Below are 26,686 nucleotides of genomic sequence, written 5' to 3' on the forward strand. Positions count from 1 at the left end.
AAAGGCTTGAGTTGTCCTTCATACAATTTTCTGCAATTTTTCAAGACAACACCATTCATTTTAGGACAAATGAATGATGTGTTTCTTACATGAAAAAGAATTATTAATATCTAAAAATGTTTAAACTCTTAAAACTTGCAGAATAACTATGCGTGCCAATCTACTGAATACAAACCACCTTGAAATAAGGAAGCAAAAGAATTTTCCCCACCTCCAGACCTTTTTGTCACAACACTGTAGATATCAACTGTATTAGTAGTTCTTGTACAGGTTTACTGCCATCATTTCACCAGTTTTGCTGATTTGTTCAAGAAACTGATGGATGTATATTTATGCCTCATTTAGGTTGAATCTGCATTCAGGTCTGAGTCAGAAATTTAAGGTCTTATCGTATGATGGCTATAAATAACTTGCAAAAAGAATTGTCAAACTCAGTCCAGTTTTCATTACACGCATATTTCCTTCATAACAGGAAGACACTGTACCACTGCATAACAAGGGCATAAAGATGCACAACCCTTCCACCTTCAACGGCTTACTACAGAATAGGGTTTAGGCACACGTGGGGGACAAAAGGAATTGTTATGTATTGTTGCTGTTCTCCAAGATGTCATCTATACATGCAATCAACGCAGGCATATTACAGTGTAAGCAAAACAAAACTGCATATCTCACCCTAGACCATGACAGCCTTCAGAATCGCTGGGGGAGTTCATCAACACAGTAACAGGTCAGTTGTGAGTGTACACAAACACCTTGAATCCAGAGTGTCTTGCTATAAGGCATCCAACACCAAGAGGACAATTGCTCAGTCTTGTTATGGTCCCAATGATACAGACTGTTCAGTAGGACAGTAACAAGAAGTGGAATCACTGATACTAAGCAGAGATTTAGCCTTGAAAAGATGTAGAGAACAGTTTAAGTGGCCACCTCATCTCTCATCCTGGTCTGCAAAATCAAGCAGACTGTAAACCTGCAACACTAACACTGCCACAGCAGAGCCCTGCTGAAAAGCCTTGCCAGTAGCAAGTCTCAGGCAAGTATGAGACAGGTGGGATGAACTTCCCCCTCTGATGCTGGAAGTGCGGGTTTTTTGTTTGTTTTAAAACCAAAAACTGGTTATAGGTCCAGGTAAGCTTCCTCTCAAGGGCTGCCTTTTGACTCATCCAGGAGAGGTTGCAATCCCAGGCGAGATGTTGATACATAGCCAACCAGATGTCTCGGTGAAAAGAAAGAAGAGGGGAGTAAACAAGTTATGGCCCTGAAATAGGAACCAGAGGCGCAAAAGTGCAAGTTGTGCTAGGGTTTTAGGGGGAATGAATGGTCCTGAAGCTAGTAACGTAGAGTCTTATATGCAGCAGGTTGCCACTACAGACCACTCTATCTAGACAGACTAGCTCTGAGTCAAACAAATTTGACATCCTAGATGTGACGCTGACACTGTCAGTGCAACATCTGAATTAAGGGAAGACTTTTACAGAGTGTGCCCTTCACCTGAAACAGAGATAGAAGTGTATTTGTCCTGCCTCCCTTACACCAGATTTAAAGTTCTAAAGTTTCTCAGTAAAGTCAAAACCCAACAGCTATGATTTAATAAGAACAGATACCAAAGTAACAGCATCCCCAGGACCAGCCGATAGAAGCATAGAAGTTATCTAACAGCAAGTTGAGACTTTTTGCACAAAGAACACCCCAAAGGCAAGAGCTTTTATCCCAGCTCCATCAGGCAGCTAAAATGAACATAAGCTATGCTTATTTTAGGGCCACATGAGAGGGGCTGGGCCAGTCACCCTTGGTTATGGCTCTTTGGTTTCAGTGCTTGTGCCTTAACAGACATAACATCCTTAAACAGTCAAAAGCATTGACAAATGTGACAAGCATTCAAAGGAAGAGCTGTATAGCCAATACAGATTGGATACAATTCATACAAATAAGCAGCATAAGGATCTAAATAGGTATCAGCTAAGCCTCTGTCTTTGAAGAGTATTTAGTTTGTTCAACCACGTCAATTATTCCTGAGAAATTTCATAATCTATTACCATCATAACTTTCTTCTCCCCACAGTCCTTACCATTCCCTTGCTTGTGACTTTATAGTATGTGGAACAAGGCATTAAGTTCCATGGAGAATATATTTTACTTTTGTTTCTGCTCAGCACTAAGAAAAAAAAAGAAAAAACCCTAAAGTTCTTCTCCTTCTTCCTTTACAAGATGCAAAACTCTTCCTCTTTTCCCACGCCTTGGAACACATTTCCTTGAGGTCAGTGTTTGTTTTCAGCCCAATTCATACTAGGTGGAAAAAAAAAACCAAAAAACCAACAGCCACCACAACTGGAACAGGAAACCCTGAGCTTTCACTCCAACAGAAGTAAACTAGAGTTTCCTACCTGCTGGTCCCCCATGACCAAAGCTGCCGTAAAGGCACAGGAGAATAGTCTTAAGGCCTTTTAATAAATCTGCACCCCCCAAAAAAAGGTCTGCTACAGCTCCTCAGAGCTTTTTAACAGCTATGTCTGGCTGATTTATCTGAAACAGAGATCCTGCCCTGTAAGACTTTCACCAAGATGACTTTAAGCTGAAAAGCTGGAGCCTAACAAATACTCTGGGTAAAAAGCACAGCTGTTTGTGCAGTCAAGAAACATTGCAACTGAGATCTGGGTTTGGGTCTAAATTACCTTACTGAAACATCTCTAGAACTTAAAGATGCTGTTCCTTTCAGTTATGTGACACCCTTTAGCATACAGTCGAATCGCTATGTGATGGCATGAGTTCAGTGTTAAATATGCTGATGTTGGACAGGCAAGCAATTCCAATAAAAATATGCCAGTTTTATCTTACCCCAGAAGTCTGTTTTTTTTCCAGAAGCAGGCTTGAACCTTGTATAGAATACAGTATCTGTAGAGACCCCCCCAGTATGCAGCAGGCAAGATTAGGATACTGCTAATATGGTTATGTTAGTTCATAACTGGCAAGTAGAACACCCACAAGGTTTTAATGACTATTCCCCCTCCAAAAAAACACAATCTAAAACATTTCCAGACATAAATACAAAAAAGAAAACTTTTGACAAGCACTGAATCAGTACTTCCATGCAGTCAACATATACACAGGGAATATATAAGGGAATGTAAAGGGAAAGAGAAGGTTATCAAATAGAAAATACATTTCAACTAACTGGAGAAAGCATGCTTACAACTATTTTCACCCCTTCTTTGAGGCTGCGTCTGGAAGCCAAGGAATGTGCTAGTTATAAAGAGGCCATTTATGACTGAGTTCAATAGCATTTTAAGGGCCAGAAAGAAGTAGCCTCATTAAAGACACAAACTTGTATTAAGATTTCAACTGTAATAACCCTAGCTAATAACCAGCCCAGTACTTGTGGACAGGCAAAGGAATTTTGTGTCACGATTATTTACATTTGTAGTATCTGTCAATTTTAGCCTAACAAACATGTCTCCAGCAGTTCAAAAGCACACACCTTCCAACCAAATTATACCAATTCTAGTTTCAAAGAGAGAGAAAATGGAATGCAATGGCCAACAAAATTCTCATAATTCCAGTAGAAAGAGCTATAAAGCAACTACTCAAATGAAACCGAAGCAGCAACGCCTAGTACAAAAACAATAAATCTAGACAATAAATTAATCTAAAACCATGCTTGTGAATATTTCTCTCCATTAAAGTCTTTGTTTTAATGGCTGAACATTCAAGAGTTCGAAGTAACACTGCTAAATGCCTGAACAATATAAACTCTACCAGTTAGTTTCTGCTGAATTAAAAAAAAAAAAGAAAAAAATCCTTAAACCTTCTCCACACATGCTTTTTGATATGTAATTCTCTTCTACAAAACTAACAGGCATATACGCAGCATCTTCTATGACCTTATAGTACTACCACTCATACAGAAAATGTTTCTTACTTTCCTCATATTTTGTTCAATGAGCTGCTTCAAAAAAAGGAAAAGGCTGCGATTTTTCTTGAATATAACCATTTCAAATACGTTGTTTGACACATCGTTAACACTTCAAGTTCCATGGTAACCTTAATCACAAGTATTCTCAAGCCTTGTAAACCCAAAAATGACTAGCAAAAGAAATAGTTGCTTCTTCTGCAGCCCTATGTCATGATTTCATTAGAACACCCAGAGACAAGAATACCGCAGTGAAGTTACTAAAAAGTAAATTAAAATACTGTTTTAATCAAACAGTCTAAAGTTTAACATTTTTAAAGCATGAACACTTTAGAGGAAATTTTTAATTCTGAAGAGTTGTAAAAGCTTGCATCAAACTGAAGGGTCAAGTGACAAACGTATTGTGTACGTCCTCTTTTAAAACCAATGTTAAGAACCTAAATCCCTGATACTTCTAAAATAAAGCTTTTATATACCTTTTATTGCCTTTTGTACACCAAAGCTGCAAGTCAAATTTTAAATTAATTTCCAAACACTTTGTAGGATGCCTTTATGACATTTATAATGTAATTACTTCTGAAATTCTTCCATTTTGAAGAGCAGAGAAATGTTTACTTCATATGAAGTATACACTCAATCACATAGAGGTTTCTAAAGTAGCCTCTCATTGATGTTTGTACCCTGCAGGCTACATTCGTTACACCGCTAACTTGCGAAATACAGTCCTCCTACAGTGCCAAATTTCAACAAATAAAAAGGTACTAAAGTCAACAGGTAAAATTAATCTGGTTCAGGCAAGTACCTTGCCAATCAAGCTACCGATAAATTTAAAATAACCCTCAACTGTCATCACTTTAAAAAGCTGGATATTTACAAACCAGAATGTAGAAGTTGATAGTTGATAGTTTGTTTGGTAAATTAATAGAGAACCCACATTAAGTTTTTTCTATGTGAAATACAAACAACTTTATCCAACACCCCCGGGTTCTGGATAATAGATTTAATTCCAGGTATTTCAGAAACACACAGGAATACCTTCAGAGCCAGCCTCAAGATTCTTATCTATAATTCTCATCTATGTGGAATAAGTGACAAAGTAATAAGACTCCACTTCCTTTCTTGGGAAAGGAAACTGTTCTAATCTGAGCTTCAAATAAGTACTTGATATGGTGCCAATTCAAAAGAAGAGTATGCGAATTTTTACAAGAATTCAGGCAAAACAGGAGCCTGTTTACACTGTTTCTAGAAGGAAAAATATGGAAAAAAAATCATCTGTCTGGAGGAATTTCACAAGCGGAGTGTCTCAAAAAACTTCCCAGGCTAATCTGGCCTTTTCCTTCACAACTTCTCATGAAAAGCAGAGCACACTAAGAGACATTTAATGACAAAGCTAGAAAACAATCAATAATAGGGGAAGATGGGTATATTATATAAAGCAAGCAGACTTTCAGGGTAAAAGAAGTAAGACTAAACTTAAAAAATGCCAAATAAAGCTGTATACTAGGAGCTGACAATGAAGGAGACACACATGCTAGTTATCACAAATTAACTAAGTAACAACTCATAAATGTTTACAGTAGTCATGGGAAATAAAGACATGGGATATTTACCAATAAACAGGCTGTATTCAGTAGTAAGTCCAGCATGCTGGGATATTTCTAGAGATGAGACAACATAAATTCTCAACAGCCAACAGGAGATGAAAGCTATTTTTTTTCTTTCTTCTTAATTAAAATGACAGGTCAGTTGAGGCTGTGATTTTTCTTTTTTGATGGATTGTATGTTCTTAGTTTTCATCATGGTCTGATATTAATAAAACTACTGAAATTCTCCTTTTACGACAGAAAGATTCAGACTCTACTTTATCTGTTGCTTGCATTGCATAAGTGCCCTTCAGCACAGAAAAAGTGCTAGTAGCCTTTACATTTTATTTTCTGGTATTTCATGTAAAACATGAATTCGTTTTTATGTTAATGTTTTTGGTTGTGATAGTCTGGTTCTACCTGCGGATACTTTTGCTGTAACCAAAGAATGCTAGCAAACAGCAAAATAACCTTATCATCTTTCAGCAAAAAAAATCTGTTTTCTCTGGTCAAGGAAGGAATATTTCCCTTTTTAAAGGCTGTCACCAAACATTTAAGTCTAACACCCTCATTCTAACCACTGTCAGTCTACACTTTCTCTGACTCTTCCACTGTTAAATGGGGCCTGAAAGGCTCCTTCTGATTTTAAGCCACAATTTAAGTGCCTTGAAACTGTCTCTTGTTTTAACCTCATTTAGATTTACTAGATGGTCAACAAATCCAAAACCAGCATGCTATTGTTTAACAAACACTAGTGCAGAATGACTTAAACCCTCAGAGATCAAACAATAATCTGCAGCAATGGTGTTAATTGCTCACAGGCACAATGATTTACTCAGTCCACATCAACTGTCTCCAATGGCAGAAGATGCCATGCTTAACTAGTAAACTATCAAGTTTTATGCAGTGTTTATTTTCTTCAATAAAGAAATCTGAATTGTATTAATTCAACTGAAATGTCTATTTTGGTCTTTAAAGCAATACTAATGTTCTGATGAGCATTTTCAGAAAGTTTGATTTCTAAGCACTGTTCTCTGCTTAGGAACATTCCTGGAAAAATTGTGTTTTTGCTAAAATTTCCTGCTACTGGGTTCCCAGTTAAACTAACAGATGTCTGAGACAAGCTGCAAAGCAACACTACCACGTGTTATTAGGCTTCAAGTTCCATCGAAAGGATAGGCCCAGAACTGAAGGCAACGTAGAGGCACTGTCTGTCTCAGAGGTGAGAAGCTGCAACATCTGCCTCTTCTTGCTGTGTTCCACAGGTAACTTACTTTCTTCACAGGCTGGGAGGACAACTGGGGAATGCAGTATCTTAAATCATTTTATTACAAATGTCTGAGGCTCACATGCAGGCAACTTGACTGAGGGAAAAAAAAAAACCACACAAACAAAAACCAAAACACCAAACACCAAAACCACAACACACCACCACCAAAAAACAACCAGTTTGTACAACCCTTAATCCTTAAACCCCAGCAGTTACACAAAACCTGCGCAGCCTTTTTTTTTTCCCCCCTTTCTTCCTCCAAACAACCCTGAGGATCTAAAAGAAAGCAAAATTTAGGTGAGACGCCAGAAGAAACATGGCCCTAAGGCAGCAGCTTGCCTGCCCTGTGTCTGTGGAACCCATCCACTAGATGTCAGTGTCCTCTTGGGCAGAGGAAAACCTTCTCGGATCCCAAGGAAAGAAGGTAGCTGATAGTCCTTGGTTATCAGGTCAGCTGTAAAGGAGGAAATTCTTATAAAGCATCCGTGGGCATCCCCTGGACCACAACAGAAGCAGCCAGCAACAGTAACATTTGTGGATATCAGACACAGAACATAAATCTGGTCCTCAACGCAATGCTTAGACAGTACAGTAACAGGCTAAAGGCCAAGAACTGTTTCACGCAACATTACTGATTAGAAGTGCAGCACATTGGTCAATAGATAGGCACACAGAAAATGAGTGATAAAAAGGCTGTTTCTATTTCCTAAAATAACCCAAAACACAAAATAACACTTTCAGACAAAAAAACAACCCACCACCCTAGACACAAGAATGGATTCTACCTCTACCAAAATTCAATCAGGTCTAAAGAGGCTTAGACTCAGAAGCAACAGAGTAAATTATTATAGCACAGTGTGGAATCCTCTGTGATAGGCATGAAAACACCACACCCTAAATAAAGGACAGAGCAGAAGTCAAAGTTCAGGCACATTAAGTGCTCGTTGCAGGAAGAAATGGGTAGGTGTCTATTCACCTGCATGAAATCTAGATATTAAAGATAAGCTATAAATTTAGAATGGAATAGAATATTTCAGTTGGAAGGGACCTACATGATTATCTAGTCCAACTGCCTGACCACTCCAGGGGTGTCTAAATTTGAGTCTAAAAGGAGACTACTGATATAAAAGGAATCTTAAACTTGACAGCAGGACCACATACCGGGAAACTAATGCCACCCTATAAACTATGAAGAACTGACAGGCAAGGACATGCCAGAGGAGAAGCAGCACCATGCACTACAAAAGCAGACAGACAAACAAGAGGAAGGTGAGAAAAATCAAGCTAAGTTTCTACAACATTTTAATGCACCCAGGATTGTATAAGACCTGTACTATCAAGGAAGCAATCACAGTAGCGGCAGCACACACAAGAAACCTGGTGGTTCTTGTGGAAGAGATTGGGAAGGTTATGAAGGTGAAAAAACAAGAAACTAAGAATTTCAGATGGGGTACAAAGTAGATTTCTTTCTTTTTAAAGATATCGGATCAATTTGCCAGAGAAATCTCTCACTTGATCCCCCAGCAAGAAAAACCACCTTGAAGCAAATTTGAGCAAGCACAGGACCTGGCCAAAGACATAGCTCCAGAAGAACCACTTACAGTTACTGTATACTTATATCTGGTATCCTTGCCAGACAGGAAAAGGCTAAAAAAAAAAAAATTCACCAGAACTTTTTCCTCTAGAAATAGGAACTCTAAAAAAAAAAAAGAAGAAGAAGTAGTTTAATGAAAGGAAATTATACGGAGCTAAAAAAGTAAACCATTTGCAAGCAGCACAGGGCCTGTTTGTATGTGCCAGGCAGCAGTGATGGGTCCTGGTGCCCTGTGATCATCAGCCTGCTGCTCCCGTGCACACAGGCTGGGAGCTTCTACTCAGAATCTGCCAGTGAGAGAAACTGGGAGGATGGCTCCATTTCATTTCTTACATTCTTTCACTATCCACTAGTCAGAATAAAGTATTAGACTAGGTGAACATCTGATTTGACACATTACAGCATTTTTTATATTCTGAAGAAACCATACACTATCACATGATCCTAAAATTTATCTACTCATCTTCCTCCCCAGTTAAGAATACAGCTATTGCTCCATGTACAGAAGATTATTTTTTATCCTTTCCAGGCAGCATAATACAATCTCATTCATGTTACTGCTTTGTCCCAAATGCCAGAACTGTAGTTATGATCACTTTAACCATTCATTGTTTTATAAACAAGTTATATTTAAGGGACTGTCTGTCTTCTACCCAACTCCTATTTGCTTGAGGAAGTCTCAGACAGTTTTACCCTTTTGCTCTTATGCTGTGAACCCAAAGAAATCTCAAGACGACTGCCCTCAATATGGAAATAACTCCAAGTTTTTCTTCCCATGTGCCTATGTGCGCTACAGGAATACCGTGCTTGCTGGTCCATCTCTTTGCAAGGTAATTGTTTTGATAATTTTAATTAACAAGTGGTCCTTTACCAGCAACAGAGGCAATAAGGGGAGCATCCTGGCCAAATTCCAACTCTGGCAACATTTCCTGTAAGTCTTACACTGCATCTTCATCCACGGTGCTGACACTATTGGTTGGTCAAATACAGGTGTACTCAGCACCAACATAACTGGTCTGTTTATTCATCTACTCATCTTTCTCCCTAGTTATGAATACACCTATTGTACCATGTGTGACAGATTCTAATTTTAACACCACTAAAAAAAATATAGAACTAGAAATGTTTCCAACATTTTAAGATCCCTTCCAGGCAGCATATGACAATCTCATTCATGTTATTGCTTTGTCCCAAACACCACAATTAAGAGTTATTAATATTCAGCTAATTTACTGTGTTCAACTAACAAGCCCATCACTTCAGCATACAAGCAGCCTTTACAAAGCAGTACCTCCTTAGCAGCTTATTAATTCTGATTTAATAATTATTAATTATGTACTTAGATATTTAAATACCATCAAAACCCTGTAAGTTACAAATACTAGTGGATTAGTGGGATTGATGGAAATCACAAGTTTCTTATTTTAAGAAATCAGCAAAAATATGATAAAACAGCAAAAGTAGATTTAGGCCTTTCCATCTTTTAGGGAAAGGCAAGTAACCACTTTGGATACAACTCTGTGGCATACTTCAGATTTTCAAAGTTTCCCTCTAGCTATAACCATAAGTGCATAAACTGCTATTCATCTACTTCTTTCCATCATATGTTATGGAAGCCAACAGATGGAATACAGGAAAGGACAGTTTTTGATGATCTACATGATTTTAAGATATGGACAGAGGGACTTCCTACTTCTATACCTTTGGGATATTTTTTTAAGTTTGGTATGAGCCATGCTTCTTCAACAATGCAAGACTGTTCACTTTCTGGTACAATGAACTATGACCAGGACAGAGTTTCATACCTACCCCTACAGACAAAGGTTAGCGGGACTGTTTTTACCATACTGGAGGCAATAGTTAACATAAATTACAACAGCTATTTATATATTGAGATTTTACATATCAATCAACCATCGCACCAAGTTTAACAGTTTTCCACCTCTTATTCCTTTTATTCCAATTCTGTTTCTTTTAATCTTACTCTGTAAACCACTAATGTCCTTTATTGCCATTCCTTCCCCCTATCAGAGCAAACACCATCTTTATAGCAACTTACCACTGACACTGGCTGCAGCCCACGCTTGCCCATCTAGGAACAGGAAAGTTGCTCAATATTAAAAGTAGTATTCCTCTTTTCTCTGTTTACAGTTACATTTGAAAAAAATAAAAAAAAATCTGAGAAAATACTACAGTTGTGGTCAGCTTCACATTCTAATTCTGGAAAACCCGAAACCATTTCAGCAAAGCCACAGAATTAAGAAGGTGACTCGGCGAGACACTCGGGCTGTGGACACATCAGGAGAGGGGCAGTGGGTGGATTAGCAACACAAAGCCCACTGCCTGCAGAGGCCGAGTCTGTGAAATACCGGTGACAGTTCCTGGCACAAGCAGAACTTCTTCCACATTTTTTTACTGTCTCTTTCAACTCAGTATATTGCTCAACATACATTACTCACAGAGAGAGCAGCAGGCTGCTAACCTGCACACAAATAAGCTATGAATACCTTCCTGTTTTAGCTCACTAAAACGCTATGCAATCTCCACAAAGAAACTCCTGTTTTTGAACGGCTTCCTCCTAACTTTTACTTTTCACTGCTTCCTTCTCCATCAAGATGGTTCTTTACCTCCCTCAAGAAACATTACACTTTATAGCACTTTATTGAGCATTGAACTTACAGATCTAAGATTGGAGAATTAAACACTTAATTACACTTCTAGATAATGGAAATGTAAGTTTGTGAAACCACTAGTCACAGCTCTTCAGAATGACAAAATAAGTAGATGAAATACAGCAAATGAGGAAAGTTGCATTACCAAAGTTACTTCCTCAGATCTATCAAAGCCACTCTTGGGAAAGGCTAGATAAGAAAGAATGGAATCTAAAATTTTACAAAGTAAGATAGGAAATACTGAAAGCAAGCAAAACGTGGGTTTTTTTAATACAAGAAAAAAAAAAAAAAGAACAACTGGGAAAGTGAGGCTACATAGCACAGAACAACTTAAAAGGAACAGGTTGTACTGCTGCTTACAGCCATGAAAACTATGTGACTTGCTTTTCAGTGTGGAAACAGATATGCCGTTAGTCAGAAAAACCCAAATTTCTAAATTCCTAGAGATGTGGAAGACTGCCTATTGCAGTATTTCTAGCTAGGAAATAGGCTAGATATTGTGTGCAGTTTGGATGCGGGAGAAACAATGACCCTTTCCAAATATCAGAACTCCCCACATTTACTAAAAGGAGAACTATTCAAGCACACTAAGTAGGACACTAACCAAGTTTCTCAGTCTTATTTTCCCTTGACAGAAGTGGCAGCATTCCAAACAAAATCAATAGCTTTAAAAGATCTCAATTTATTTCCAACGCGTCAGTTAAGTTTAACCTCAACCCCAATGTCTGCTGCAGTTTGACTTTAAGGAACAGTAGCATTTTTCTAAAGCAATGCCCTCTTTAATCCTTGCACTGTGCCCTCCCTTAAACGCTACCTTCTTCTCATTCCCAGTTGCTAGCATTGTGCATCAGTATTCCACCGGGTAACCAGAACAGCTATTAATGCTAATAAGTCCAGACAGGAATACACGTTTGCTCTAAAGAGGTAGTAACTGCATGACAAGTAATAGGATGAGACATACAGGATTGCTAAGCCCTGACTTTAAAATGCAAAATACAGAAATACATACTCTACAGCCAAAGTGAATTAATTCACAGGAGCAGTGAAGTATCACAATGTCTTATCAGGATGCAAGTGCGTCTTATAGACGCATTACGGTGAATAGCACCTTATATGAGAACACTCAAGTACACACTACTTACTAGACTGCATCATGACCCCAATGCAAGCTGTACTGCTATTCTCTCTGAATATTGACTGCATCCCCTGTAGCTGTAAGGACTCAAAATTCATTTCACGATACTCAAAGTAGGCTTTGGTCTCCAGGAATCTCTGTAATAACCAAGATTAGACAATAGTTCAATACTACAGTTCATCTTTTGAGAGGGATCCATAAGCAACATTGCCTGGTCCAGTACAAACCATAACATGAAAATTCAGAAGGAATAGCCTGCATGATGATTCTTACAAAGACCGTTTCCAAAAAGAATCAAAAAAGTCCAACTTTCAGACATGCAGCAAAAACAGCCTGTTACATTCAAAATAGCTTTGGAGAAACCCTTTCAATCCCTGTGGTTGCTTTTAACCATTCTGGTTAAGCCTCATTGTCCTGCTTCCCAGGCTTCTTGCCCCATTGTCCAGAGCTAACACACTTCTAAGATTTTTACTTATTAAAAACTGTTGATTAGCAGAGCTAGGTAACATTTGCAAACATAACTTTCTCTTTAAGAGGATAAGAAAGCCAATAAAATGTGTGGCTAAGCTATTCTGTTCTGAATTTAAAACCAGACTCAAACAGACCAGCCAGTTCTACTATGACCATTGAACAAACAAACAAAAAACCCAACAAAATAATCCACCCGTATACTTATCTCTTATTATAACCCAACAATTGATCAATCAATTCTTTCACAGCTTCAAATGATACCAAACTACACTATAGACAACTGCTTGCCTTCAGTTCATTGAACCCATAACAGCCTGTATAAAGCTAATGCTGGTTCTGAAGAGCTTCCAGTCTAAAAGCAAGGCAAAGACAAAGTTGAAGAAAGATATTTAGCTTATTCACATGGTTTTCCACTCACCATGCAATGGCCCGTCTTCCAAAACCAGTAACAACTGATGGTTTAAAAAATAAGGAAATCATTCTAGCAGTACAGGGATAATGTAGCACAAGCACAGGAGTAAAGGGGAGGGAAGAAACAAAAAGAAAGGCGGGGGGGAAGGGGGGGAAACCCTAACAACCACCATAAAGAGAGACAAGCAAAATGAAAATAAAATGTCCAAGACAGATCAGAGTTGATATGTGTTGAATCAAAAAATACATATTGCAATTTGGATAAGATCTGACAGAAGTACTATGCCCAGTGGAAAGCCATGCACTTTGCGGGGATGGTTCAACTACTAGCTGACATAACCTTTAGGAATTCTGAATTTATCTTGTTTATACAATGTCCAGAAGCTGGATCCAACAAGCTAAAGACAAATCAAAAGACAGCAGCATGAATGCAAAAGGAAACCCAGACGAGCAAGCGTTTCTTCTAACTTTTCTTCTGCAAAAATCCTTCCTCTGTGGCATTTGAGATATGCTTAAAATTCACAATACACTTTGCGTAAGTAAAGTTCCCCAGCTTTCTTCTGGAGGTTTTCTCAAGCCCAGTTTATAAATTAAAAGTTTTTATATACTTAACTTTCCACACAATATGACAATCATACACTCATTCAGCTGACCTACCACAGGAAGGAGAGAAGGTTGTGATCTCTATCCAGACAAATCTTCAGTTCAAGCATATAAAATTGGTACGGTACATTCCTACAAACAGAACATTCGATGTTCTCAGTTGCTGTCAGTCAACGCTAAATTTCAATACCACCCTAGCAAGAATCTGTTAATGGGGCGGGGATCCACAGTTTATAAGTGGGTTTATGGCAACAGCTTGCTGGCTTTAGGATACATACATTTTTTCAGTGTTATTGGTCTCTCAATTTAAATCATTTATTAACAGGCTGTAGATTGCTGTAATTTGTAAGAAATACAACAAGGCTTCTCTCTGCCACAGTTTCATGTATTTGAGTTTCTACCTGTTCTTTTCAGAACAGGAAAAATAGGAAGTTGACATCCTAAACAACTTGCAGGCTGCATTTTCACTGTAACAAAAAAACAAAGAAAAAAAGGAAAGCTCACATTTCACCATTTTAATCAAAATATTAAGAAAATATCTGGCACCAGTTGAAGAAGCAACTGGAGCAATGTTACTACAGAGTATCAGGGCAATACCCACAGCAGCTCTATGGAACAGCCTTTGAAAAAGTTCCTCTGCTTATAAGGAAAATATAAAAGGTTGTGATTGACTTGGTAATGTTAGGTTAATGGTTGGACTGGATGATCTTAAAGGTCTTTACCAACCTAAACAATTCTATGATTCTATGATTTGTGAGTGACTACAGGGCTTAACATCCAGCTTAATGACAACTGACTTCCAAACATTCAGTTTGAAAAACTGACTCGTGTCCAAAGCTTTAAGTGCAAAGCTCCCGCGTTCCAGTTTTATAGCAAAAAGCTGTTAAAGGAAACAACATAAGTTAAGTTTCTCCCTTCTGGGCCTACTCCTCATGAAGTAGAAATAATAGAAAAATAAACTATCTATAAAACAAAGCATTTTTTTACTAAAATAAATTCTAGTGAGTGCCTGAAATACTTTCCAAGATCCTTCCGCCTGCCTAAAATCATAGTCATTTTTCTCCATTACCATTTACATATAGTTCCCTATAAGTCCAGTAACATTTACACAGTTATGTTTACGCAACCTCACAGGAAATTAGTTTAAATTAGTTTTACATTTTAATTTGGTCATAATAAAAATCGGTGCGGCTTTGTGTAACCACCTATACTACTAAAAATAGAAGTCTTAGAAGAAACCGTCAAATACTTAGAGCTATCTTGGGAGACTAACAATATCTAAGAGATTATTTCCTTCCTTTAACAGTTTGTGCAATAGGTGTGCTGCCCTATAGGCAATTTATAATTAATTCATTTCTGCGGGAATTCTCAGGTTTTTGAAGCAGTTAAACTAACCTACATATGCCCTTCCCTCCAGAATAGCGTTTCATTTTCCAGCTTTATTTTGAGCTAAATGATTCCCTTGAGTACTCCTACTGGACAACTGTATTCATTTCAATTAACAACTACCTATTTGCTAAAATTATCAGAATATACATGAGGGAGCAACTAATAATGAAAGCATAGCTTCCAGTTGTAATCCTGCTTCCTATGCAGGAAGGCAAAGATTCAAGTAGAAAATAAAGGAAGATTTAAGACTTATTTTCTGTATGTGGAAAAGCAGTTAAAAAAAATGCAGGACATGATACGTTTACCACTGAGGCATCCCCATGATCAATTTTGCTCACTCACAGAGCAGCTAGTCATCAACTTAACAAACCCAACCTATCCACAGTCTAAGTGCAGTGCACGATTTGTAAGACTTGTTTTTCTTTGTTTGTTCTGCTTTTTATGTTAACTAATTTCTCAGTTTTCTGCAGTAAGACCACGCAAATACTGGACAAATAATCCAGTAAGAAAATCTGTCTAAGTAGGAAGCTATACCCAAGTACCATATATGCTACCAGAACACTGACTGCCTTGAGAGAAAAAAAAAACAAACCCAAAACCAAACCACTGTTCCACCACAGGATTATGCATTAGAGAGTCAAATACAATCAAATAAGAAGTGAAACATTTAGGAGAGAGTGGAACACCACTCCAGCTTCTTCAGAGCTGTGCAGTTCCCACAGCAATCAGTCATTTCAACATGATGCATAATCTACACTGGCAAGTGCCTTGAATACTTGAAGACAGGAAACCCATACAGCATCCTTTGAATTAGGAACCCAGTTGTTCAAAGACAGCTGTCCTCCAAGAACTATCAGAGGAATAATGCCATACTAACATAGATGAAAGACAACATCTAATTAAAAAGAAAAATCAAACTATGGAAAACAATATGAAAATTCTGGACCAACAGCCCCCTGAAACTCTCAAATGTGGTGAGTAGCTGCCTGCCGGTCTCTGAAGTCCAGCCAAAACCTTCACGAACTAGAACGTTGCTTAAACAGCTGCAGACATCCAGCTCAGCACAAGAAACGGGTTTCTCATCCATGATATTGACCTATAGCAGATATGAAAGATAGCAACGACAGCAGAGGTGCTAACTGCCTGACCTCAATAAAAGCAGGAAGGTGAGTCAATGCTACCCATGTACCACATTCTTTTCAGCCTCCCACTGACTGTCCTTCGTTAGCTGTCCAGAAGAAAAAGTCTTGGCCCTCCTTTCCACTGTAGCCCAGCTGCACAGCTGAAAGATGGTCATCTACCTCTCCAGAACCAGAGTAAGAACTGCTCTCAATCTCACTGATCCACATAGAAGCTGTTCTTCCTGCAATCACAAAGAGTACAAAACATCTGTGTTTTCAGATGAAAAACAAAATGCAGATGTCATCCACATGAGGCAGTAAGAATGACAAGACAGCAAGACAGAGAAATGCAGCAAGATGCAAAATTGTCCAGGAAGACACCACTGTACTCTGATCTTAGAAAAACAAACAAAACCAGCTACAACTTACAAGACTACATAAGAAGGAAGTTAATGTAAAAAAGTTTAAAACTGACAAGTTCAGTATTATAGCTAAATAATGTGATTAAAGTAGTGCATATGTTCTTTAAAGCAATGTGGTTTTAACTAAGTTAACTTCCCCTTAGAGACTGATGCTTTCCAACCCATGACTTTAGACACCAAAACTCATAGCTAAGATCATACCCTTAAAACTAACATAATTCATTAATGTTTAAGAACCAAGGCCTGCTCTCCAACATACAAAAAAACAGGAGCATAGCACTTCCTCCAAAGAGAAAGGAACCTAAATTATATGTATTCGCTTATGAACACTTAACAACTGTTAGGATTTCAACTACGTTAGGATTAACAACTGTGTTAGGGTTTCTCCAAATCATAGGAAATTAAAAATTGAACAAGCCAACTGATCCATACAGCACGTAAAACTTCCAGTCTACTAATGTAGTTGCCCTTGGCACATTTATAACACTAGGCAATTCAATCCTTTTTACTGGACCTAAGGGAGCTCAGAAGTAAAATAAATTTTAAATGTTAACTGTCAGAAGCGTCACAGTAGGATTTCCTTCAAAATTACTGATGCTTCCTTCTAGAAATCTGAATGAATGAAATGTGTCTTTATTTGCTTTTGTTCCTAATGACACATCTAGCTCACAAGGCAGCATCATTCATAGCTTCAGTCCTCTTCTACCAGCTAGGCATCTTCCCCCATTGAAGTAACTGGCTACATCAGCTTGCTACTTTTTACATCTGATAATTCAATTCTTGTAGCTTTTCTTTCAAAAGATACTTCCATTAGAGCAATATTGTCTTTAAGTCTCCTCACAAATTGATTACCACCAGTAAAACTATCTTTTAAAGAAATTAAAAGTATCAGTTTGTAGGAGGATAGGTAGGAGGAAAAATTAGGTCAACCAAACTAGGTCATCCATTTATACCTCTATTTATCTGGTACCTTTTGGGAAACTTACTTCTTCATCTTTTTAGCTGTGTAAGATTTTTTTTTTTATTCTAAAGCTGACAGCAAAAGGGTAGTTAGAACAAGGCCCTCAGAGATACAAGCTGTAACTTTCCTATGCAAATCTCACAGTGACTGAAACATCCTGACATCAGTATTCAAAGATACTTTAAAACAACGGCTCCCAACCCAGAATGATGGTCCTAAAGTCTGACAGACTTCACTGTGGTCTTCTCTTACAACTCTTTCCTTACCTTGCTGTTGCACTCTCAGTTTCCCTAGTAAAGCTACTAGCTTTGTACTTGTACTGTCTCAGCGGTATTCAGTCGGAACAAAATTTCGTTTTTCCAAGATGCAGAGGAACTCGAGACAGTGCTCTAACAATACAGCCACTCTCTGGGGCTCCCAGTTCTTGATCAAAAACTCACTCAACAGCTGTACCAGAGTGCTCTCCTTCCACAAACACATCCTGACTGTTCAAATTTGAACAAATAATTCATGAGTTAAGTTTATATTGGCAAGTTTTTTTGCCACATGAAGCAGGAAAACAAAGAGCTTAATCTCTCTGCAACATTCACATGCTAGTTAACAGAAATAGAAACGCATATCCATGCTTCATTTAGGACAAATACACACAGCTGAGTTGTCTGAGCCTGCACTAGCATGACTGTAGCAACTGTGGAGTACAACAGCCCAAGGAAAACACCAGGATGCAAATACCAGGATGCAAACATGGCACTTCCTAAAGGCCCAAAGAGCTTCTGCTCTACCCAATTAACTTATGTTTTACTCAGCTCCATATCTGACCTTTAACACTGACGCCTCTCCCTAAATGAAAGCTGTTTCATAAGACCAAGAAGAAAAACGTCATCTACCTTCTGATTTCAGTTCTACAAACGTGTACTCAATGTACAACTGTAGTTTCACCTTTTCCCAACACTAACAAGTGCATTACTGTTTTTCCTATGTCAAAATGACCTATGTACTAAGCACATTACAGTACAACTGTAGCAGTATGCAACACAAAATCCATAAATCTTAAATAGTAACAGTGAAGGAAATCAAACAGGATTTCCATTTATTACAAATTAATGGCTTTAAGATGAATTTAAAAGCCTCGGACTTTTGTTGCATTTACTACTAGCAAATGTATACACATCTGATAATCAGATATTCAGATTAAGCTTTGCTTGCTTGCAGAGCTGATAACTTCTATTTAGCTATAATAATATCAAGGAAAAATACCCCGAACCTATTGCAGTTTTAAGGTAGATTATGTACACTCCAAAACAAGAAATTCTTACTATAGCAATCAGTCACGCATGTATGCAGAGTAGTGTACAGACATACATCCAGATATATACATATGCATGTATCTCTGCATGTACATAGATCTACAGATCTATAGATTAGGGTCTAGGGTTGATGAACTATGGTCATGAGACACCTATATATAGGTATTTAGGTATTTATCTATGCATCTCTGTATCTATGTATAACTCTATACAGCAAAAGGCGCTGTACGATTGAGATCAGAATAAAAGCAGAGTATGTATTTGACGTGCTATTTAAATTATCTGGAGTGCATATAGTATGAGGGGCAAGGTCAAGATTACCATTTGCTCCTCCTGAACAGTTCTATAGTATTCAGCAAAATCAATTCACAACCCTTTACTCCATAAGAATGGTAGATTTACACAATGCTGTCTTTAGAGACTGGGCAAACAGAACTTACTACCATGCAAGCTGTTTGACACAACCCAGAGCATTGCCCAACTGACTTGTTTTAGTCTCATTTGCCCGAAAGAACTACTGCAATTTTAGGCAGAGTTTGCAAGTTCTTATACCCCAGGGTCACTATAGCAGCTTTGTGGTTGTATTCACCCACTCCTATGAAAATTCAGAATGGCATCTTTGAAATAACAGGAACAGCCCTCATTTCCTCAGAAGGGGACAAAAAAGCTGAATATTTAAACTGAATGGTTGTTCACAGAAAGTTGTATTCTTGTATAACATTTAAAGAACAGCATTTCACAAAATTTGAGAAGCCTCTGAAGTTAAGGGTTACTGAAATTACTACTCAGTCATATTGCTCCAACCAGACGTAGTCTCTGTAAATGAAGCTTTATGAATGGCCTGAATGACTATCACTGCTCACAATTAAGTAATCTGTTGGTGTGTGTGTCCCCAGTCAAATTAACAGCATCTAGCCGAAATACAGTTAATGGAAATAAAACTTCAAAAATACATTAACACTCAAATTAAAGCACAATACAGAAGATAAGCAGTAACAGACCCATTTTTTTTACTCTGAAATTATAACAAGGTTCAAAGCATATCTAAAGTGACAGTTGTCTATGACCTATTAACACATCTGTAAGAGCAGAGCTTCTTATAACAGATCAGCTGTACAACATACTTATGGGTCATTTTCTCCAAGGCAATCACTTGTTCTATCACACTTAAGGGAAGGAAAGTGCTCAGAACTGTTGATGTTCATTCAAAAGGCCCCAATTTACAAGAATTTCATGCAAACCAACATTTACGCCAATTAAATCTTTTTTTGAAGTTTCAAGAAACAGTTTACCACCCAGTTGATTCTACCAAAGCATTTTTCCTAGTTTAGCCTTAACAGATAAAAATTATTTCTCTTGAAAAGACAGCATGTATTTTATAACATATATGATAAAGCATAAGCTGAGAGTTCAATGTTTCAAACTATGTGCTACAAGCATGAAACTCATTAAGTAAATAAATACTAGAAAACATCATTTCCAAAAGTATCTATAGGGTTTTTTTAAAACTTAAAAATAGTAATGCAGAGAGATATAATACTCTTACCTTTCTTCACTAAGTTTCCGGATTATATACTTGCCTTACAAATTTGAAAATACTCAAGAGGTGCATTAACGGTATTCGAATCAGAAAGGTTTATACGAATGTACATTAATACGCAGACGAGCTTTTAAGAAAGGTGTTTCCCAAGTGTACGGCTATGGTTGAATACAGTATTTGTGATATCTTTAATGCTATTTCAGAACGTACAGGAATTACAACAAGATCAATGTCACGACTGCCATTAGTACATGGACTTTCACTATGTATCTTAGTAGTCTTGATCAGTGATTTAGAATAGTCTAGATTGCTAATCCATTTTTAGTAGTCTTAGGCGTTTTAGAAAAGATGCATTTTCCCAGGGGGGCAAGGGGGGGGCAGGGGGAACACAACCCAACAACCAGGGAAGGCAAGTTTTATAACATCTGGCATAGCACTGCATATGATCAGCTTAGCTTTCATCCTCAGAAGTCAAGCACATTCCACCTCCCCTTTTTTTAAATAGGGTTTTCGCAGAACAATGAGGTCGAAGTACTTAAAAATAAAGATTTCAAAAATAAAACCATCAAGAGGTTACTAGCATAGAAATTACCCTTTTACCTGTTTCAAATCAATGACCCATTCAAACCCCCTTTCATACTTTAGAAAACAGCACAGAGTTCTTGACTGTCTCCAAAGCTAGGAGTTTCAGCTTAGACAGACTGAACAGAACACAGATACACAATTCTCAGTTGTTTGAGTTAGTTACCAGTGTCCTCTTGAATGAAAGGTATAAAAAGATCTGAGACCAGATGTAGGTTCCTAGTAACGCCTTGTGAAGTTGCTAAAAAAAAAATCAGTATTATTTAGACTGATGATCTAAGACAGGATCATTTTGACACCACTACCTTCAAACAACAGCTGAGGGTCCCATACACAGTACCCGTTGCAAAAACCACAAACACTTTCAGCCATTCTCTGTGTTCCATGACAACAGACTAGCCAGAGATATAACCCAAAAGATTAAGCAAGACTGCTATATACCACAAAACTTTTGAAACATAACATCCAATTTTTGAAGGTAAAGCTTTATACCATTCATATTTCAGTTCTCCTCTAACAATGGCAATCTACATCAGACAAATGATAGAAATTATAGTATCAGAATGCTTCTGTCGAGACTATTACATAAGAAAACAAAAATGTGCTAGCTAAATAGCTAAATTAAATTAAAATCAGCAAAAAACATTAATTGAGGTCTTTCTAAAATCTAGAAAAACTGTTTTCTTTACCTCCCTATGGAGCTTTGACTTCCAACCCTTGTTTGATGTAAGATACATGTTCATTAAAGAAAATCAGAATCTACACCAGGCTGGTTGTATTCATACAACATGAAACACCAAGAGGAAGCAATCTATACTTCCTTTTGCCCAAACAGCAATGTCAGCAGAAAACAAGGAAAAAGTATACTCTTGGATGTATTGTAACCATACTACTAAAATCCTAACCCACATTATTTTAGGAAAAAGCCCACTTGCCCCTATAATCACAGGTACATGCTTATTGGCAAAACACACAGGCAAGCATATACTGTTTTCAAACTACCCACTTCATTTAAACCTAACTGTGTACACCCATAGTACTGAAGTGATCTACTAATAGGTCCTGCTTACTTTCCAGTGCAAACAAATAAAATACATTTGCTTTCCAGTAACAAACTTGCTATTGGTGCCCAGATTATACAATTTATCTTGTAAACTGGGGGGGGGGTGGGAGGTGGCAATCAACTTTCCACCTTCCAAGTGGCACATGTTTTCAGGCATGTCAGTAGCAATACTAAATAGCAGTCTTAGTCATCTATACTATGGATTTTCAATAACATTCAGCCAGACGAATCAGTCTACCTGCGCATAACTCCAGCTTCTCTGCCCTCTTTTCCAGCACTCCCTGGCACCTGTCTGTCAAGTACTTTTAGTTCATTCACTCAGGCCTAAACATAATTCTGTAAGCCTATTACTCAACACATTCAATGGCAACAAAGATGTGAAAATAAAGAATTGTTTTCAGTTGCATTCACCCACTATTCCATTCCTATTTTTAGATTCCATTTTGACTTGGAAATGAAGCAATGAGTAACAGCAATTCCTATTCCACAAATCTGCCACTGCTTAGCAGCAACAGCACATCCTGCACTTAAGTAAGAAAATACAACTTCCTCCCCCCCTCAGAAATATCTCTACTAAATCTTATAGAAAACAGAATACTGAAGCTTTTTGTGCCCTTTACCTCTCTTTTCTTCTCCCTTTTCAATCATTTCAAAGAGCATCTAAGCATGGTTCTGGTTAAAAAAAAAAAAACCAAAACCACACACCAAAACACACACCCAAAAAAACAACAAAATACCCCAACATGTTCATAGTGGAAAAAAATAAATAAATCGGTAATTACGATTCTTGTCACCGTACTAATCTAGTACAATCTATAACTGCTTTAGTGCATTACTGAGACTAATGTGAATATTAAGGCAAAAAATCAGCACTCTATTTTCCTGGTTTTCCTACAATTTATTATGCAAAAATCGAATATGAAAGTTTGAAATAGAAAGCGTTAAGAGGACAAAAGAAATTTTGAATGCAATTCTTACCAAAGCATTTAACACTGTTTCAGGCAATACATCTTTCTCCTGAAATGCCTTGCCAATTAGTTCCTACAATCCTATTTTCCTATTTTTTAGCAGCATTCTCTTTCCTTGCTGCTCTGTGAAAGCGATGGGAAAGCTTATTGACTCTAGTTGAAAGCTACAGAAACAACATGCTGTCAAACAGAGAAATTGAAACAAAAGCTATTTTTCCATACAGAGGTGCTACTGCTTAGAAGAAAGGATGACAAAACTACTGTATACCATTTCACCATAACAAAGCTAAAACATTAGGCTATTTATCAGATATGAAATGGTAGAACTGGGTTAGGAGAGCTAGCACAAAGTATTTAACATGAAGACTGTTAAAAAAAATCCCACATTTTCCACTAGTCTAGGTCACCCTTTCTGTAAAGTACCTGTAGTTCACGTGAACAAGACAGACTCATCAGTACAAGATGTCAATTTGTTTAACAGCAATTATATTACTAAAACTATCACTCAATGGAACAGTTCTGTCAAAGTATTTAACCTTTCAATTCTCATGTGAAGATGCTCTATTCAGCGAAACAGATTTAGAAGTGTCCTATCGCTCCAACACTGGTCTTCATTTTACATATTTCTCTCTTCCTTTCCCACACGCTCAGATGTTTCGGCAGCATACTTTCAGTATTTGCAAAATCCTGCCCAAAGAGCGTGGCCGATTTCCCACGGGCTCCCACCCCACCCTGGATGAACTCGTTACTTCCCAGTCCTCCACTTCCTCTTCCACCCCTGGACCTGCCAGCGCTCCCAACGCCCCTCTGCCTTGCGCAATATCCGCGGCCTCCTCCCCACATTTCAGACAATCCCTGATGCGACACTTACATTGAGATTTTTTTTTTTTTTGTTCCCAGACGACAAGCCAAGACTGACAGCTTAAAGGGCTAACGATGTGGTTTTAATCCCAAATTGCACCCGATAATAAAACGAGCTACAAAGGTACGCGTATACAGAGGTCGCTAACCCGCTCACCTCCAGCTCTTCCGTGGTCAAGCTGTATTTTCATATTAAGTGCTTAAACAATATTGAAAAGCGCCAGCGGCGTCTGCCCAATCAAAATTATCGTTCACAGCTCAGACCGTCTATTCAAAAGATAAATCCCCTCAAACATTTCAACAGCCCGATTAAACTGCTAAAATAAACCAGGAAAAGAGCTAATTCTCCAATAAATTCTTCCCCCGAGCGCAGACGTTAACCAAAGGCTGACGGAGAACGGCTCTGGAAGGAAGAAAGGACGAGGGAGGGCTGCGATGGGGGGATGGGGCACGAAGGGAGATGTTAGGGAAGGGAAGAGGAATATTCCTGCAAGGACTATTCAGTGCACTGAACACATCTCCCCGGAAAGAGGAGAAAGCTGGAGCAGGCGGCTACAGGGGCAGATAAAGGGGGAAAGGAGGGAAGGAGCGCCCGATTATCCCGAGATGACATTATGCATGGCAACCCCGCGAGAAAAGGGGCTGTAAGGGAGAGGAAGCGCTATCTGCTAAGGGAAGGAAGGGGGGGAAGCGGGGAGGGGGGGGGGGCCTCCCGTTTAATTTTGCAACAGCCGAACACCTACCACCTCCTCGGCAGGACTGGAGGGCCGAGGCAGGGGGCTGCGGTGACAAACCTTCCCGGGGGGGTGGGGGCAGGAAGAAGGGTAAATGGAGGCGGCCGCCTCCCCCCGCCTCGCCGAGCTCAGAAAGTGGTGGGGGGCACGGGGGAGCCGGCCGGGCCTCGGGGCCACACAATAGCAGGTCGCTCCCCGGGAAGCGGCGCTCCCTTGCTCGCAGGGGGCTGGGGAAGGGGCTGCGAGGGCAGCCCGGCACCTCGGCCCCCCCGGCGGGACCACCCCCCCCGCGCCCAGGCGAGGCGGGAGCCCTGCCCGCCCCCCCGCCGCGCCGCCGCCCCTCACCATGAAGTCGCTGGCGAAGTTGTCCTCCCCATTGTGGTCCGTGTCCTTCATGGCCTGGACTCGCTTAATGAATTTCCTCAGGATCTCCTCCTGGCTCATCCTGCCCCGCCGGCCGCCCTGCGGAGCGGGAGCCCCAGCCCCGGCCGCCCGCCCGCTCTCCGCCCCGAGCCCCCTCCGCCGCCGCAGGAGCCCGTCACCCGGCTGCCTGCCCTGCCTCGCCTCGCCTCTCCCACCCCCGGGCCTGCCCCGCGGCCTGCTGGCGCGGCGCGATGCGGCGCGGCTCCCCGCCCGGCTCACGGCCGCTCGGCCGCCCGCTCCATCCTCCTCCCTCCGCCCGACCCTCCCTGGACGCCGCCGCCGACACAGGGACACGACGAAGTCCCCACCTCCTCCCCCGCGCAGGCGCGGCGCCCGCTCCCCCGGCGCTTCCTACGCCCGCCCCTCCTCGGCAAGCGGCCCGCCCCTGCTCCGCGCCCATTGGGCCCTCTGACGGCCGCCTCGCCCTACTGGCGGCCGCGCACGCTAATCAGCGGCTAGCCCAGCCCCGGGGGAGAACTGCGTCGCGCTCCTCGCCTCGCCCCGCGCTGGCAGCCCCTCCCGTTTCCCACGGATGGGACCTTCCGAAGGCTGCCGAGCGGAGCTCTGGAAGGGACCACTTGGAAGGCGGGGGGAGGGGAGGCCGAGCGGAGCGAAGTGCGGTTTCCTCTGGCTGGAGTACAATAGGGCGGCGGTGGGTGCCTCCAGCTCCGGGGCCGGGAGGCAGCGGCCGGTGCCGCGGCATGCCGGGACCTGTAGTCGTGCCAGCGCCGCGTCCCCCGCGCTCGGCGGCCCGCCGCGGGGAGGGCTGCGGGGCTGGGGGATTGCCGCCTCCTCGCGAAGCGTCCCAGTGAAACGCCCGGAGGAAAAGGGTTCCTTCCTCGGGTGGGAAGCCCCGAAGCCTCGGGCAGTGCCCGGGAGGGGTCCCTGCGGCGCCCGAGGCGGGGCGAAGGGCTCCCCGCGGGGCAGGGCCGCGGGCGGCGCCGCTGTGGTAAACGCCGGGCGGTGGGAAGATGGCGGGCCGGGCCGGGGCAGGTGGCGGGCCGGGCGCGGGCTGCTGTCCGGGGTCCGCTCTGCGTGTACGTGTACTTAACAAAAATGTCCGCATGCGAAAGGAAAGGCGGCAGTGCTGCCCGCCGGCGTTCTGCGGGGCTGTGGGCTGGGTGGCGGTGGCGGTAAGCGACGCTGCAGAGCCCGGTGCGGGCCGCTTCAACGCGTCCTGACAGGACACCCCCCCCCTCCCCCCCCCGCCAAGCACTGCCGCGGGGATGTCTTGGCACTTCGGGCCCTCCTGCTAGAAAATATTTTCAAACTTCTTCCTTGCCTGATGTTGGATGTTTTGGCAACGCCAAAACATGACAAGCCGGCGTGTTGGAGGACGCGCTATTTCTGCCTTTCTTGTATGTGAAAAACGTTAAAACATCTTCATGTTTGGTGTCCTGATTACATTTATGACTTCTGCTTCAGCAAAGCAAAATAACTTTAGGCGTGTGTGTATGTATAGCCTTATAGCATAATAAATACCCTAAGTCGAGTCTTTTGAAGTGTCATTTTATTGGTGAGGAACTACGCAGCCTTTATGGATGGAGTTGATTCGATAAAACTTTGTCGCACAGACTAATGATAAAGGTCCATGCTGAGAAGCATAACCCAGTGAAGGCACTCCTACCAAATCGCCCGTGTTCTGCTACTCATTCCCACCCCCTTTA

The 26,686-nt window shown here is 40.5% G+C and overlaps 1 protein-coding gene across 1 annotated transcript in view; it reads right to left on the bottom strand.

Annotated features, from left to right (window-relative positions):
* The window catches only part of PTPN12 (protein tyrosine phosphatase non-receptor type 12), an 81,120-nt gene extending 56,080 nt beyond the window's left edge, over positions 1-25,040 (bottom strand). Inside the window, exon 1 of the mRNA XM_075710951.1 lies at positions 24,942-25,040. Within this exon, the coding sequence (XP_075567066.1) occupies positions 24,942-25,040 (99 nt within the window). The remainder of the gene's footprint in view (positions 1-24,941) is intronic.
* Positions 25,041-26,686: the final 1,646 nt, after the last annotated feature.

The sequence above is a fragment of the Pelecanus crispus genome, chromosome 1 (assembly GCF_030463565.1).
Source record: "Pelecanus crispus isolate bPelCri1 chromosome 1, bPelCri1.pri, whole genome shotgun sequence".
NCBI lineage: Eukaryota > Metazoa > Chordata > Aves > Pelecaniformes > Pelecanidae > Pelecanus > Pelecanus crispus.